The sequence below is a fragment of the Lithobates pipiens genome, unplaced genomic scaffold (assembly GCF_037356315.1).
Source record: "Lithobates pipiens isolate NorthernLeopardFrog02 unplaced genomic scaffold, aLitPip1_a1.2 Scaffold_16, whole genome shotgun sequence".
NCBI lineage: Eukaryota > Metazoa > Chordata > Amphibia > Anura > Ranidae > Lithobates > Lithobates pipiens.
Window position 1 is genome coordinate 248,114,934 of NW_027507748.1, and position 17,302 is coordinate 248,132,235.

The window sequence follows — 17,302 nt, forward strand, 5'->3', positions numbered from 1 at the left end:
TATATGGTTTAGGAGATATTTGCCCGAAAATGGGCACCGCTGTCTACGGCGCATGCGCCGTAGACAGCGGCGCGCATGCGCACTAAATGCGGCAAGTCCAAGAATGGATTTGCCAAATTTGTCGACTCCCGTGCGCATGCGCGGGAGTGACGTCATCGCGGCCTCGCCGTATGACAGCGGCGGAGCTGCGAGGCGCGACTCCCGTGCGCATGCGCGGGAGTGACGTCATCGCGGCTTCGCCGCTGTCATTGGTCGGAGCTGCGAGACGCCACCAGCAAGATGGACGCGGCGGACTACAGGGATCAGCGGCGACTTCGCTGGCTCCTGTGTCAGGTAAGTGACACATAATGAGCTACTATGCGATGCATAGTAGTCCATTATGCTTTACCTTTGCAGGGAAAAAAAGAGGAAGTAAACCCATCAGGGTTTACTTCCTCTTTAAGGGTGCGATCCAATTTGAGAATGTTCCAATGTTTCTGGACAATCTCTTCCACCTCCTTATATTGTCCATGTAGAGTACTAATAAAACCCCATTCATGGTTCGTTCCCATTGGTCTTTCTTTGGGTTGAAGGCAGTTCTCTTGAGATATCTGCATAACCTGGTTTAACTCCTGATCCAGGGTTTCAGAGGTATATCCTTTCTCTAGAAATGTATCTCTTACTAAAGTTGCCTGCGCTAGGTAGTCATCATCAGAGGTACAGTTTCTGCGAATACGGAGGAACTGTCCCTTAGGAATACCTCGTAGCCAAAGAGGATGATGGCCACTCTGAATTGGAATATAACTATTCCCGTCTGTTGGTTTGAAGAAAACTTTTGTGGATAAATTAGTACGTTCCCTCATTACAGTTACATCCAAAAAATGAATTACCTCCTTACTCCAATTAAAATATAATTTAATGTTATTATTATTTATATTGAGACTGTCAGAAAACGATTTCAAAGTTTCTTCCGTACCTTGCCAGATGAAGAATAAATCGTCTATATACCTCTGGTAGAAAAGTAATTCTCGTCTTCGGGCCGAAAAGATACGTATATCCTCCCATTGGCTCATAAACAAGTTCGCCAGACTCGGCGCAAACTTTGCGCCAATCGCTACCCCTTTCTTCTGGTTGTAAAATTTACCATCATACCAGAAGTAGTTGTGCAAGAGGCAGAATTCTAGAGCCATTTGTAAGAACTTTTTCTGAATAAAAGGAAGGTCGTCTCTACATAACATTACTTATTTTTACCTGACAGATTACAAAAATATATATATAAAAAAAAAAAAAGAAAACCTACAAAGACTATATTTACTATAAATCATCAGGTTATGATAACCTTATGCAAATACAGATTATTATATAAAAGTCATTAACGTATTTATCCTCTAGATGTCTGCCTAACTCATATACCTTGGCTATACAGCATAGAACTCCACATATCGATCTTGTGGTGACAATACAGGTATGACTGCTATAGATTTGAAATTATTTTTAACTACAAACTTTTCTCATTCATTTTTTAAACAATGGGAAAAATAATAAATATTGATACAATCAGATGACAATTGATAGTATTTTTTTATAGATATTTAACACCTATCTTTCTTTGGAAATTTAATAATTTAACAATCAATTATGATTTAATACCCATAATCCCTATTTCCTATATTAACCACTTGCCGACCGCCGCACGACGATGTACGTCAACAGAATGGCACGGGCAGGCATATGGGCGTACCTGTACGTCCCTGCCTTCCCGCGGGTGGGGGGCCCGATCGGGCCCCCCCGGTGCCTGCGGCGGTCGGTATTCGTTCGGGAGCGATCCGGGATGAAGGGGCGGCCATTCATTCATGGCCACCCCCTCGCGATCGCTCCCGACGAATGGAAATGCTCAGTGACATCACTTCCTCTCCTGTAATGTAAACACAGGAGAGGAAGTGATGTAATCTCTCCTCCGTGTCGGTATTTTTCGTTCCGACACCGAGGAGAGAGGATCGGTGAGTTGCACCAACACGACACTACACAGTAGAACATGCCAGGCACACTCACACCCCCCCCAATTACCCCTGCCCCCCAGTCACAGTGACACCAATGTCATTTTTTTTTAATCTTTTTATTTTTTTGCATTGGTGTCATTTGTGACTGTAATAACTGTTAGGGCAGTTAGGGTTAGCCCCCTTTAGTTCTAATGTACCCCCCTAACCCCCCCAATAAAGGTTTAACCCCGTGATCACCCCCCGTCGCCAGTGTCACTAAGGCTGGGTTCACATTGCAGCGGTTTATGAGAACGAATGTGATTCGCACCGCACTGCAGTGCAAATCACATCCGATCTCTGTGCGATTCGAGTTCAGCCATACAGATAGTATGGCTGAATTCGCGCCGCACCCGCCGCAAATTCGCACGGGACCCTTTTTTTGGTCTGCAGCAGAATCGGATCGCATGGGTGTTCACACCATGGGATCTGAGTTTGCAGATCACACTGCGATATGCGAACTGATCTGGGGGTGTCATTAACATTTCACTGACACTCCCAGCAGTTCGCATAGGGCAGTGTGAACTGCCGCCGGGAGGCATGCGATGCGGGAACCCGCCGCGGATTCGTGGCGTTCCTGCATCGCACCAGTGTGAACCCAGCCTAATAAGCGATCATTTTTCTGATCGCTGTATTAGTGTCACAGGTGACGCTAGTTAGGCAGGTAGGCATTTAGGTTCGCCGCAGCTTTTTATAGCGCCAGGGACCCCCATATACTACCGCATAAAGCCCCCTAATTGCCCCCTAGTTAACCCTTTCACCAGTGATCACCATATAACTGTTACAGGTGACGCTGGTTGGTTAGTTATTTTTTTATAGTTTCAGGGCACCCGCCATTTATTACCTAGTCTCACTAGTGTACCCCTAAATTTAGGAGTGTCTACTTTCCAAAATGGGGTCATTTGGGGGGGGTTTGTGCCATCTTGGCATTTTATGGCCTTCAAAACTGTAATAGGTAGTGAGAAGTGAAATCAAAAATTTACGCCCTTAGAAAGCCTGAAGGCGGTGCTTGGTTTTCGGGGCCCCGTACGCGGCTAGGCTCCCAAAAAGTCCCACATATGTGGTATCCCCGTACTCAGGAGAAGCAGCAGAATTTATTTTGGGGTGTCATTTCACATATGCCCATAGCATGTGTGAGCAATATATCATTTAGTGAAAACTTTGTGTAAAAAAATAAAAATAAAATTTTGTGGCTGAATACATTTTGGCCTAAATGTATGACTAAAATTGAGTTTATTGGATTTTTCTAATAACAAAAAGTAGAAAATATCATTTTTTTTCAAAATTTGCGGTCTTTTTACGTTTATATCGCAAAAAATAAAAATCGCAGAGGCAATCAAATACCATCAAAAGAAAGCTCTATTTGTGGGAAGAAAAGGACGCAAATTTTGTTTGGGTACAACATTGCATGACCGCGCAATTAGCAGTTAAAGCAGCGCAGTGCCAAATTGTAAAAAGACCTCTGGTCATTGACCAGCAAAATGGTCCGGTCTGAAAGTGGTTAAATAGATGTGCATAAAAATCTGGGATTTTTTATATATATGATCCAACATCCATAATATTCCCCCTTTCGAATATCATGTCATACTATCTACTCTCTACATTGGGGTAGAATATCAGAGTACATATATGCACATGGGTGAACATAAATGGATATTGGATACTTTTTGGTAATTTACGGGAGAGTGTAACAATCTACATATGAGGTAATGGTGTACCACCATAGTTGCAAAGAAGATTCACCAAATAGGATAAACATATGAATTTTGACTTCAGCTAATCGTTGGACAAGAAGCAATTTAAATTAAGCTCTATATTCATTTAAATTGCTTCTTATCCAACAATTAGCTGAAGTCAAAATTCATATGTTTATCCTATTTGGCGAATCTTCTTTGCAACTATGGTGGTACACCATTACCTCATATGTAGATTTTTACACTCTCTTGCTATAAGTGTAAATTACCAAAAAGTATCCAATATCCATTTATGTTCACCCGTGTGCATATACGTACTCCGATATTCTACCCCAATGTAGTGAGTAGATATTAAGACATGATATTCGAAAGGGGGAATATTATGGATGTTGGATTATATATATATATATATATATATATATATATATATAAACAAATCAAGATTTTTATGCGCATCTATTTAATACTATACCCAATATAGGAAATAGGGATTATGGGTATTAAATCATAATTGATTGTTACATTATTAATAAAATTTCCAAAAAAAGATAGTATTTTTTATAGATATTTAACACCTATCAATTGTCATCTGTTTGTATCAATATTTATTATTTTCCCATTGTTTAAAAAATGTATGAGAAAAGTTTGTAGTTGAAAATAATTTCAAATCTATATCAGTCATACCTGTATTGTCACCACAAGATCGATAATGTTAATGGCGTTTATATAATAATCTGTATTTGCGTAAGATTATCGTAACCTGATGATTTATGGTAAATATAGTCTTTGTATGTTTCGTTTTTTTTTTAAAGATTTTTGTAATCTGTCAGGTAAAAATAAGTAATGCTATTTTTATAGTTTTTTTTAAATAATAGAGTATGAGAACAATATGTTGTAAATGGCGTTCAGTTCAAAACACCTGAGGAGGACAGAGGCTACGCACAATTTTTTTTTCGAATGGTATTTGCCGTTGATTGGCACTATAAAAATAGGATTTTTGTACTCACCGTAAAATCCTTTTCTATGTAATTCACCGACCAACACAGCTCCTCTCTGTGACTAAATGGGTTTGTTAGCCTGCCATTAGGAGAACTAGGCAAAAATTGTAACACAATACACAGAACTTTAGTCTTGCCCCGGGGGGCGGACCCTGTGCTAACAACCCTCCCTGCTCCCAGGCAGAGCTCAGTACGCCAAAAAGCAGTACAACGTAGAGAAAAGGAGGGGTGGGTGCTGTGTCGGTCGGTGAATTACAGAGAAAAGGATTTTACGGTGAGTACAAAAGTCCTATTTTCTCTTATATTCACCGACCAACACAGCTCCTTTCTGTAACTAAATAGGACGTCCCCAAGCAGTGCCAAACGAGAGGTGGGAAAAAACAGCATTAAAAAACTTCATCCACCATGGCAAGTGGGAACTAGTGAAACTAAACCCACAAAAAAACAGCAATGTACAAAAAAACACACCGCCATAACCGGGCATTCTCAACAGGAGAGATCCCCAACACTGCAACCTTTTTGCGGAAGTAATGCAACAGTGCATTAACAAACAGTACTGCGTTTTTATATATAAAAAAAAAAAACAGGAAAAAATCTCAATTGCAACTACACGGCCGCCTGCAAAACTTTGCGGCCAAAACAGGCAAAAGCCGATGCACTGACGTCTACCTTGTAAAACTGGGTAAACGTAAGAACAGATGACCAGGTCGCCGCCTTACACACCTGAGGGACAGACGCTTGGTGTCCGAAGGCCCAAGACATTCCGATAGCTCTTGTAGAGTGGGCCGTGACTGGAAAGGGGGGCACCTGCCCCTTTAAGGCATAGGCTTGGACTACAATCTGTCTGATCCACCTGGAAATGGTGGCCGACGAGACCGCCATACCCTTCTTTGGACCAGCCACCGAAACAAACAGTGAGTCTGACTTCCGAAAGGGAGCCGTGGCAGACAAGTACACCTTCAGAGCCCTAACCACATAGAGAGCATGAATGGCCACCTCTTTGGGATGCTTCAGCTTAGGACACAACGATGGTAATACAATGTCCTCATTGATATGAAAAGCTGAAACCACCTTTGGTAGAAAGGATGGTTGAGGACGCAACACCACCTTATCCCTGTGGATGACCAGATAAGGCGACTTGCAGGACTAGGCCGCCAATTCCGAAACCCTCCTGGCCGATGTGATGGCCACTAGAAAGACCACCTTCTGTGAAAGGGTAAACAGGGGAATCTCCCTGATATTCTCAAACGGCGGCTTCTGAAGCGCCAACACCAGGTTCAAATCCCATGGGGGTAATGATGGACGCACGAGAGGGACTACATGTCGAACCCCCTGAACAAAGGTACTCACTAATGAGTGAGACGCCAGGGGTCGCTGAAAAAAAGACAGCCAGGCCTGAAATTCGCCCCTTAATGGTGCTCAACGCCAATTTCTGGCCTACTCCTTTCTGAAGAAACAGCAGGATCCTGGATATAGAAAAGAAGCGCGGATGCCACCCTTTCTCCTCACACATGGAGACGTAGGCCTTCCAGGTACAATGGTATAATCTTCCGTGAAGAAGATTTCCGCACCCTCAGCATAGTTGGAATCACAGAGCCCGACAGACCCCGGTTCCTCAGCACCTGGCTCTCAATAGCCATGTCGTTAAAACCAGCGATGGTAAAGCAGGGTGAAAGATTGTACCTTGAGATAGGAGGTCCTCTCGCAGCAGCTGTCGACAGGGAGCACCTGCCACCAGACACACCAGGTCTGCGTACCAGGGCCGCTGAGGCCAATCTGGGGCAACCAGGATTACTGGGATCCCCTCGGCTTCCACTCTGCGAAGCAGACGTGGCAACAGCTTTAGTGGAGGAAAGGCTTAGATCAGCTGGTACTGATCCCACGGAGCCACCAGCGCGTCTGCCAATGGATCTCTTGTCCTGGACACAAATCTCGGCACCTTCCGATTGAGACGGGGGGCCAATAGATCCACATCTGGTGTGCCCCATTTCAGGCACAGCAGCCTGAATATCTCTGGATGCAACACCCATTCTCCTGGGTCCAGCATCTGATGGCTCAGATAGTCTGCCTGCCAATTTTCCACCCCGGGATGTAAATGGCTGACAGGACCAGAACGTGTTGCTCTGCCCACCGAAGTATGTGAGCGACCTCCCGAGCAGCGGCTGAGCTTCTTGTTCCCCCTTGGTGATTTATGTACACCACAGCCGTGTTATTGTCTGACTGTATCCTGGTCAGACATCCTTGAAGACATGTCGACCACGTGTGGAGGCACAGCCTGATGGCTCTCAATTAAAGCAGATTGATCGGCAACCTGGATTCATCCGTCAACCAGAGGCACTGAGCCGACTGATTCCCCATCACTCCACCCCAGCCTGAGAGACTGGCGTAACCCACGATCACGATCCCGCGTTGTCGCAACAACGCCAATACTGGAGCCAGTACTTTGGTAAAGACTCGGGGGGCTGATTCCAGGCCAAAGGGAAGAGCCACAAACTGGTAATGGGCTTCCCCGACTGCCAAACACAGACATTTTTGATGCCAAAGGCATATGGGTATGTGCAGGTACGCATCCTGGATGTCCAAAGACGCCAGGGAGTCCCCTTGATGCAGTGCAGCGACTACTGTGCGAACTGATTCCATTGTGAACCTCTGCACTTTTACAAAGTTATGGGGGCTTTTAAGTCCAAGATTGGACATACCCCTTTTTCTTGGGAACCACAGATTTGAGTAGAACCCCTGGAAGCGTTCCGATTCCAGAACTTGTACAATCACCCCCTGATTCAGCAAGTCCCTTACCGCCCCTAGCAGGGCCTCCCGGCGAACCAGGGACGCGGGTATGCTGGAGAGGAAGAATCTGTTTGGCGGCCAAGAGAGAAACTCTATCTTGTAGCCTGTGGAAATCAGGTCACAGACCCATTGGTCGGATAACCGGGAGGTCCACCGGGCTGCAAACTCCCGAAGGCGACCCCCACCTGATATGCGGGTGGGGGCAAACCTTCATGCAGTAGCACTTTTGTTCGCTTGTTAGACTTGCGGTTCCCGGGACGCTTTTGACCGCCCGTGGACGTCTTGCCGGGCTGGGAACGTTTTGTCGTAGCACCGGGCGGACGAAAAAGCCGCTTGTGAGCGGAAAAAGAGGGCCCTTGCCTGCGGCGTGGCTCCTTAGCCTTCCTGGCCTGTGGGAGTAGTGTACTCTTACCACCCATGGTATTTTTAATAATGTCATCCAATGAAACTCCAAAGAGCCGGTCACCAAGGAAAGGAAGATCCGTCAGGGCTTTTTTGGATGCCTGGTCAGCAGACCAGCAAGCCAAATCAGGCGCCTCAGCACCATAGCTGACACTAAAGCCCTGGATAACAGAGGGAGATAACCAGGGCCGCGTCACAAACATACTTAAGGCATTTCACTAGTTGATCTGCTAGTTTTACGCAGACAGGGGAGGCGTTTTACTCTCCCAATTCGCAGTGCAAAAGTTTTGCCCACTCAGTCAGTGTCTGTGACACCAGTGTGGATGCCAGTACTGGTCGCACGGCTGACCCCACAACCGTAAACAAGGAACGAGCCACTGCCCCGGCCTTCCTGTCCATGGGATCCTTGAATGCAGGAGTCCCCTCTACCGGGATTGTGGTTACTTTATTTAACCTGGATACTGGGGGGTCCACAACCCAAGGAGCCGACCATTTCTTGAGAAGGCTTTCCTCAAAGGAGTAACGTGCCGCCATGTTTTTGGGGACCGAAAGGGTTCTTTGCGGCCGACCCCATTCCCTGTAGATGAACTTGTCAAAATAAGCCAAATATGGGAACACCTTAGGTGAACGTGCTGGCTTGCGGGACCCAAAAGGGACCGATACATCAGCAGAGGGATCCGCTGGCTCCTGCATCTTCAGGGTATCACGCACAGCTGTGATAAGTTATCCAACAAGTGCTCTGTCGTGCCCGGACCCAGACCCGGACGGGGAATCACCCTCACTGTCTGAATGGTCCTGGTCAGCCTCGTTTGACAGGTCAGAGCAGGGGTCACCAGCCACAGCAGGGCCCGAGTCTGCATCAGAGCTCTCCCCAGAGGACGGGGAGGGGTAAGGGCGCACCTTTCCTTCCACGCACCGCCTCTATTTTAGCAACAAAAGAGTTAAGGACCGCCGTCAGGGTGTCCATGGGCACAGCGCTATCCGCAGGTGACCTGGTTGCAATAGCCAGGATTTCGGGGGAAGAAACAACAGTTTCTGAAGCCATGCTGACCCTACCCTGTCTGCCACCTGCAAGGGGACTTAGGACAGTGAAGGTCCCACCCTCCTGCTGCCACTGCGTGGGGGGGGGGTACCTAGCGCCAGACTCACCACCCTGGGGCATTCTGCGAATGTCACTAGCTGTGCCTGTAGTCCCTAAGTTACCCAGTTGCAGAGTGAAGAAACTGTGTCGGCAGCAGCTGTATAAAATAGCGGTGAAATGAGCTTGCACCAGCGTTCAGGGAAGAGCCATCCAGTGTCCTGTATACACAGTGGACACAGGAAACAGCATGTGAGAGCACATGTAAAGCTGTCACAAGAGAACTGTGGTGAAAAGAGCTCTTGGGCTTCAAAAAAATGGCCGCCAATGCAACTAATAGGAAAATCCTATAGAAAAAGGCTGCTGAGGCTCACAAGGGGAACCTGCTTTGCCCACAGTCAAAATGTCCGCCGGACAGCGCCATGTGGTGACAGGAAAAATCACAGAACAGTGCTGCCTGCATTCAGCAAGAACACCTTCACAGACACCTTGTGGGACCCCCCAGACCGGGACCAGGACCAATGCTAGCCGCACAGAACCCCCTACAGGTGAGAGACCCAAGGAACCCCACACACACACCGTTTGCAGCACATGCAGCCATCCCCCCGGAGGGGGGAAGGAGGGGAGATAGGGACGTGGGAAGAGAAGAGGATATGGTGAGGTGGCCCCCCGAATAGACCTCCCAGGGAATGCCCAGCTGCTCACCCCACCGAAGCAGGGAGAGCCCGTATTACCAGTCCTGAAGAGCTGGGAGACATTCCATCACAGACCTACTCCTGCGCAGTTACAGGGTAGCTGCTGGCCCAGTATACTGTGATCCAGACATCAGTAGCCTGGTCATATGTTTACCCCGGAGCATTGAAGCTCACCGACCACCTCTGGAGCCGAGGTATGTTGTGGCCTGCCGAGCCTTAGCTGCGGCCTGCACACACTCGATGGCCGGACTGGGGAGACTACAAGGATAACTTAACCAGCCTGTCACCCAGCCGGCAGTTGATAGAAGATCCCAGGATATTTCATCTTGCGCAAAAAACATCAAACCTGCATCAAAAAAATGGACCAAAGGGCCCGCAGGGTTCCTAGGTCATTCTCCTTCACTAGCCAAAATAAAACGGAGTGCTGCCTGGGAGCAGGGAGGGTTGTTAGCACAGGGTCCGCCCCCCGGGGAAGGACTAAAGTTCTGTGTATTGTGTTACAATTTTTGCCTAGTTCTCCTAACAAACCCATTTAGTTACAGAGAGGAGCGGTGTGTCGGTCGGTGAATATAAGAGAAAAACGTTGACCCCAGTGACCAGGTACGCTTTCTGAAGACGTGTAAATGAAACGTACGTCGAGGCGGTACCTGGTCACATTTTTGTACACAATTTCCGGTTTACCTGGTTGTCGGTTGCACAGGGTGGAACGCACGCCGCTCGTAGCGGTGAACCACGACAATCTGACAAACCTGATAAACGAGCAGCCCCAGTGCTGGGTCGGGCACTGTATATTGTAAGCAGCCTTTTGGCTTTTATCTTTTAAATTATTTTAATTAAACAGTATTACGCTATGGCCATTATTTGCTCTTTCTCTATGCCCCGTCTGAGCCTATGAGGAGAAAGTGGTACCTGTAGATTCTGTGTCATATCATATGTGAGCAGGCACAAACCTACACAAGCGCAGTTGACTATCTTTTTAATTAAAGTAGTCACCAAAATCTGGTAAGCAGATAATTTTACCATCATTATTGGGTGCCTACGTGTTGAAATCTGTGGTGAAGGGATTTCCAACATCTTCAGAAGACTTTACTGCATTCTGGAAATTATATCACTTGGAGTTGATCACAATCTCTATTCTGTGGTGTTCAGTCACCTTAATGGACTTTCTATGCATCTTTTATAAACATCTAAATGGGACTGTATAGTTTTTTTTAATATTGCAATTGTTATTGTATACACATGCAGGTATAGATGCTCTGAATATTAACTTATCATCTGTTTTTGATCACTGCAGAAAATTTCACTATAATAATTTTATTTTATCTTTAATGTCTAGGTAACTAGGGTATTCTTTTTATTATTTTGTTTTAAATCACAGGAGTGCCCCTATTGTCACAAGTTCACATAAATGTAAACAAACCACAGTAACTAGTTACTAGGTTCTCCTCACAGAGATTGTGGAAACAATGAGTTTACAGTTATATTGTGCATCACTGTGCCCTGATTGCCCCATAATAAAGAGGACCTGTGTGCCCATCAGAGTATCTCTCACCAGCTCATCAGAGTAAAACGAGTCCCTGTCACCAGCCTGATGACCTATCACCAACCCATCAGAGTACATGTCGTGCGGCCTAGCAGTATGTGTCATGTGGCCCAGCAGCACCCGACGTGCGGCCCATCAGCACCCGACGTGCGGCCCATCAGCACCCAACGTGCGGCTCAACACCTGCCATTCAACCACCATGTCCCAAAAAATTTTTTACTACTGAAGAGGCATATCACATCCTAAGCCTGCCGGATGAAAGCAGCGGGGAGAGCTTACTGTCCAATTACAGTTCCGGCTAGTAAAATTTTTCGGAGACTTTTTTGCCCGACAATACATAGATAACAACCCCAATTTATGCTATGCCCGTTCTTTCTACTGGAGACACCTAACATTGAAAGAGTTTAGATCAACATGGGGCTTCCAAAAAAAAAACGAAAAAAAAAAACTGCATGCTTATTGGTCTACCAACCCCATCCACCACATGCCAAGTTTTTCAGCTGTCATGTCCAGATCCCGCTATGACATGATCATGCAATTCCTGCATTTCAGTGATAACTCACAGTGCTCTCCCTGAGATTATCCCAACTTTGATAAACTATATAAAATTTGCCCCCTAATTGATTATTTTTCTAAGAAGTTTGCCAAACTTTATGTCCCTGACCAGAATATCTCTATGGATGAATCCCAGGTCCATTTCACAGGCCGGCTGGGATTTAAGCCGTACATTCCCAGGAAGAGGGCCAGGTACAGACTGAAGCTCAACAAGCTCTGTGAAATCACCACTTGATATGTGCATGCCTTCCACGTGAACAAAGGAAGATACTCCCAACTCCAGCCCCCCGAGTGCCCAACGTACATGAGAATAAGTGGCAAATTTGTCTGGGACCTACCCCCACTGTTCTAAAAAGGGGATCACATTTACATGGACAATTATTATACGAGTTTGCCCCCTTTCTGCCACGTGTACCTTGGAAAAACTTAGGCCTGCAGTAGAGCAAGAAAAAAAAGGAAGGGCCCTGAAGTGGAGGGATAGGAGAATGTCCACCATTCTTGATGACATCCCGGTGAAACTTTAAGGAAGATGCGGTCCCGTTCAAAAACCTGGATGTATTCACGATTAGAATAAATTCATATGGCGGGGGAGGTGGATTGATAAAATTCAATAGCTTTATGGGGGGTGGGGATTGATAGAATGCTATAGCTCTATCCATCAACACAAAAGTCCCTCTTCTAGTATAAAAAAGTTGCAATTTACTTTTTCCATTTGGACATTTTTAATGCATACATCACCTATCAATAGTCAATGGAAAGGCCCAACACCTTCCTCAAATTTATCAAAAATATTGTCACTGCCCTGATTTGCCAGAAAGGATCACTGCTAGAAAGGTGTGCAGCAAAAGAGGAGTTAGGAAAGACCAGTTTTCATTGTCCCCAATGTCCTTCCCAACCTGGCCTATACGCCAGAGAATGCTTCAGACGTGATCACACTTCCCTAAACTATTAGCCCATATTTCTAACAGACTGCCATTTCCCCGTTTTCAATTTCTGTGCTGATTTCCCTAGTGTCTCAACCAACCATAACACTGCCTGCCATGTGAACTGACCCTGGCCTGTTTATCAACTATTTGCAGAGAGATAAGCTGCGCAGCTTATCTCTTTGCAAATTTCCATTATTGTGTGTGTCTCACACTTTAAGTTGCAGCAGTAGTTATAGATTTATCACATAAGCAGTAGAGTGGTTCAATAGACAGCGCAGTATTTTTATTATTTTATGTTTATCGACTATGCCTTAGCCTGCTGTCTTGCATTATTTAACCGTCACATTTCTGCCTTTCAGGTGAGCCGACCCTATCAACCAAGTTTCTGCCTTCCACCTGCAATTACCTCTGCCTGTTATTCAACCATGTTTTTTGCCTGCCAATTGGACTGATCTTTCGCCCTGCTACTGTAGTAGTGGTATTCAAGATAACACAGGGGTCTCACATATGTGAGGTGCTTCAGAATAGTGTTATCATTTGAGAAAAAATGTTTTTGGTTTTCACTGGGTTTTGTAATTCCCAGAACAGGGTCTGGAGTCTTCAAAGTGATTTGGGTGGGAAAAGCCTCTGCCCCTGTCCCCATTCTTTCCAGACCAAGGCCCTAAGCTTGATAATCCTGCCTGCTGCCTGAACAAATACTTTGGCTGTGATGACAGTATCTCTGCCTGCACTGGCCCAGGACTTTTTATGGACCATGTGCCTGTTGCCTGGACCAATACTTTGGCTGCACTGACCATATCTCTGCCTGCTACCTGTACTGACTTTGGACAGTATTCCTTTTGCTGTTGCGGACCACATCCCTGCCTGCTACCTAGACCAATGCTTTGGCTGTGCTGACAATATCTATGCCTGCTACCTGAACCAATGCTTTGGCTGTGCTGACAATATCTCTGCCTGTACTGAATATGAACCTGATAGTGCTCCTTGGATATTTGGCCTCTCTATGTGGCTAGGATGTAGGTTGGGAAAAAGTCAAACACGTGATATCGCCATACTCAGGAGGAGTAGCAGAATGTATTTTGGGGTGTATTTTTTTCTATGTACATGCTATGTGTTAGAAATACACTTTGAGTGATAGGGTGTCTAGTATTGTTTTCAGTGGAGACATACATTTAAGGCGTATTACCTGTATAGACGACATTGGCCTTAGTGCCAGCATTTTGTATATCCACTGTTGACGTGCCTTATGTGAACTTTTTGACACCACTCTTTTTGTCCGATAATAATAAAAAAAAGATCTGCAACAGGGCCGTCAAAGAGGACTGAGCATCAGTTAAGTAGGACGAAGCATTATCAGCCTACACTGACAACTTGTCCTCTAGTGAACCTACCCGCATGTCATTAATATTCAGGTTGTTGCAAATAAGTGTTGCCATGGGTTCCATAGCCAAAGCAAACAGACTTGAGGGGAGGGCTTCATAAAGCCCTGTCTTCTAAACCTCTATAAAAGATAATGGAGTTAAAAGTATATTGTTGGCAAACATGCTAACTGTGAAGGCTGTGCATAGGAGCATAATCCATGTTATAAATTTAGGCCCCAAATCAAATTTTGTTTAAGTTGACCATAGGTATGACCACTCCCCCAAATTAAATGCTTTCTCAGCTTCTAAAAAAACAATACCCTAGTGCCAATAAAGTCATGCTTAAGAGATAAAAGTGTGAATAAGCAATGGAGGTTGATGTCAGTGCCTCTATCCAGGATAAACCCTGAATGATCTTTGTGGATCAGATTAGTAGAAACAGAAGTAAATCTCCCAGCCAAGACCTTTGCCAAGATTTTTGCATCCAAGTTCAGGAGGGAAATTGGTCGAGAGCAGTTGCACTTATCGGGGTCTTTCCTAGGTTTAGGTATTACCACAATGACAGCTTCCATGGAGGGCCTTGATTTTGAAGGCATGCGACAATGTCTTATGTAAACAGGGAACAAGAATATCAGCATAGTGTTTGTAGTATTCAGCTGGGAGCCTATAAGTTCCAGGAGTTTTGCCTGACTGAAGTAAACCACAATGTGGAGTAATTCATCTGGGGTGATATCCGGCTTCCAGATTAGTGTATTGGGTTGGATACAAGAGTGGGCAATGTGAAGTTAGATAGGTCTCAAAGTCATTTGGCATGTGTACCACCACACCATGACATGTACTCACAAAGTATATGCCGTTTTTTACTAGTAAACAAATTACCTGAAAATATTGAACTCAATAATGTGGTATGTAAACATCAAGCCATTTCTCCTCACCTCAGCTACCTGAGCAGCAGCATGGATCAAATGCCAGACATATCCATTTAACTCTTCTTTCCGACGCTCAGCTGCTGCCTCTCCTCGGGAACGACCAATCACAAAGCGGCTTGGGAAGCTGAAAGAAGAATATATCATTCATAGAACATTTTCATTCAAATCCTTTATATGTAATGTGTAACTAGCAAAAGTGTGCCTGTTCAGGACAGGCAAGGTTAGGGATAACAGAAGTAATGTTGCGTCACAGTACACAGCATGTGCAGGATAGACATGTTATAGGACATGATGGCAGGAAGTATGCGCAGAAGAGGAGTGCTGAGCATTAGGGAAGTAGGCAGTTCAGGAGAGGAGTGTGGAGGGACTGGCAGTAGGTAGTATGTGCAGGACAGGCGCTTTGAGGTATGGCAGTAGGCAGTATGTAAAAATCCAAACACCACAACACAATCTCCTGCGCTCGGGAGCTTAGTCTATGAGTAGAGGGTGTAGCCTATCCTTTGGATTAAGTATGGAATGTCAAAGGTCTTGCTGCCCGCCTCAGAACAATGGGTATCCTTAGAACTGAAACACATAAAAAGGGGGCACACTGACCTTGTGCATTACCATAGATAAAATGTATTTAAAAAATTGTAACAATGAGTAATACTCACAAACAAGCATTAAAAAAAGGCTCATCAGTGCTCCAACAATTTGGAACCATATCTCTGGACACCTGCAACCTGGACCAGATGTTAGGAGGAACCAGATGGCATCACAAACAGCTTACATGTTATGATGGAGGACGCCCACCAGAGCTTGCCACACCCATCTAAATGGGCGCTGCCCACCATGTTAATCCATCCTAAAATACATACTATATATTGCTATCAACCATCTAAGCACTAAAAGCTTTCTGTATAAAGTTGCCCTTTAGCCTATGAGCAGGGAGTTATATCCCTTCGCCAACGAGGGAGCGCAACCTCAGCATGCACAAAGGCTGTCAGCCAACATAGCAATTTAGCCTAGTATTTCCCCATATCACATTTTAGCATAGTACTGATTGATTTTGCATAGGAAACACCTACCCTTTTGCTGTGTTTTTCTCCCCTGCTGTATACCATTCAAGTAGTGTGTTCTTTTCTGGTAGATGCTTGTGCAGGGCAAGGAGGAGGTGGAGGGGGGAGGGAAAGGAGGCCGCCATCATTTTAATCAGTGAGGTCTGCACGCCACACTGGGTGCTGTGTATGAAGGTGCTTGGCGCCACAACTACTTGGGTGGTGTGGTATGCACAATGCACTGTAACCAGGAAGTGCAGGTGGATTTGCGTTCAAGTCATTCCCGAGTCGAGCTGTGCTCTTCTCTCTCTAGTGGTTCGGCGGACTATTGCGCAAGCTCGTGGCCTGGCAGGCCACTAAGTGCCCACACATGCGCCACACCCTAGCATTGGCCGGGGAAAGCAAGCATTCTCCCCTAAAAAGCTGGGGACAATAAGGCAAGGTGTCCCAATTCCAGGACTGCCATCCACATCCCACCAAGGATGTGAAACCCCAAGGGCGCCCACTGCCACCCCCAAGGGAAAACATAGGGGATTAGCGGTGGATAAAATGTAGGAAAATGAGCATATAAGTATAAATATGGATGGATAGGCATATTACGGCTCATGGCAGGCATTCCCCTAGACATGTGACTCTACAACGGACCATTATAATGGTACATTGTAGAAACTAATAGTACATGTATATATATATGCCAGTGAAGCCTTTGTTTATACAGCAGACCCAATCACATAAAGCTCATTAACCCCCCTAGCGGTAATCCCGAGTCTGGCTCGGGGTAGGAATATACTGATAGGAGCGGTAACCCCGAGCCAGACTCGGGATGGTTTCGCTCGATGCAGGGGAGGACACAGGGAGAGTTACTCACCTTGTCCCCTGGATCCAGTGATGTCCGCCACGCTGTGTGATCGAGCTGTCCTGCGCTCGATTCACAGTGCCGAATGCCACCGAGCTCTGTTCCCTGCGACGTTACGGCGCACGGGAGCGGAGAACGGCGGCAAATTCAAAAAAGTAAAAACACACAAAACACACACAGCACTGTAATCTTACAGATTACAGTGCTGTATTAAAAAATACACACCCCCTTTGTCCCTAGTGGTCTGTGCAGTGCCCTGCATGCACTTTTATATTATAAATACTGTTTTTTACTGCCTGGAATTTGGAGATTGTCCATAGCAACCAAAAAGTGTCAATTTTTCTGTGTTTTTGGATTTGATTACATTATTGAATAATTTTTATTATTCTTTATTATATTATAAACTTTATCATACCCGGGATGTCT

The 17,302-nt window shown here is 45.6% G+C and overlaps 1 protein-coding gene across 1 annotated transcript in view; it reads right to left on the reverse strand.

Annotated features, from left to right (window-relative positions):
* PIK3C2B (phosphatidylinositol-4-phosphate 3-kinase catalytic subunit type 2 beta) overlaps positions 1-17,302 on the reverse strand; it is a 935,041-nt gene that overhangs the window by 109,431 nt on the left and 808,308 nt on the right. Inside the window, exon 29 of the mRNA XM_077481256.1 lies at positions 14,990-15,107. Within this exon, the coding sequence (XP_077337382.1) occupies positions 14,990-15,107 (118 nt within the window). The remainder of the gene's footprint in view (positions 1-14,989; positions 15,108-17,302) is intronic.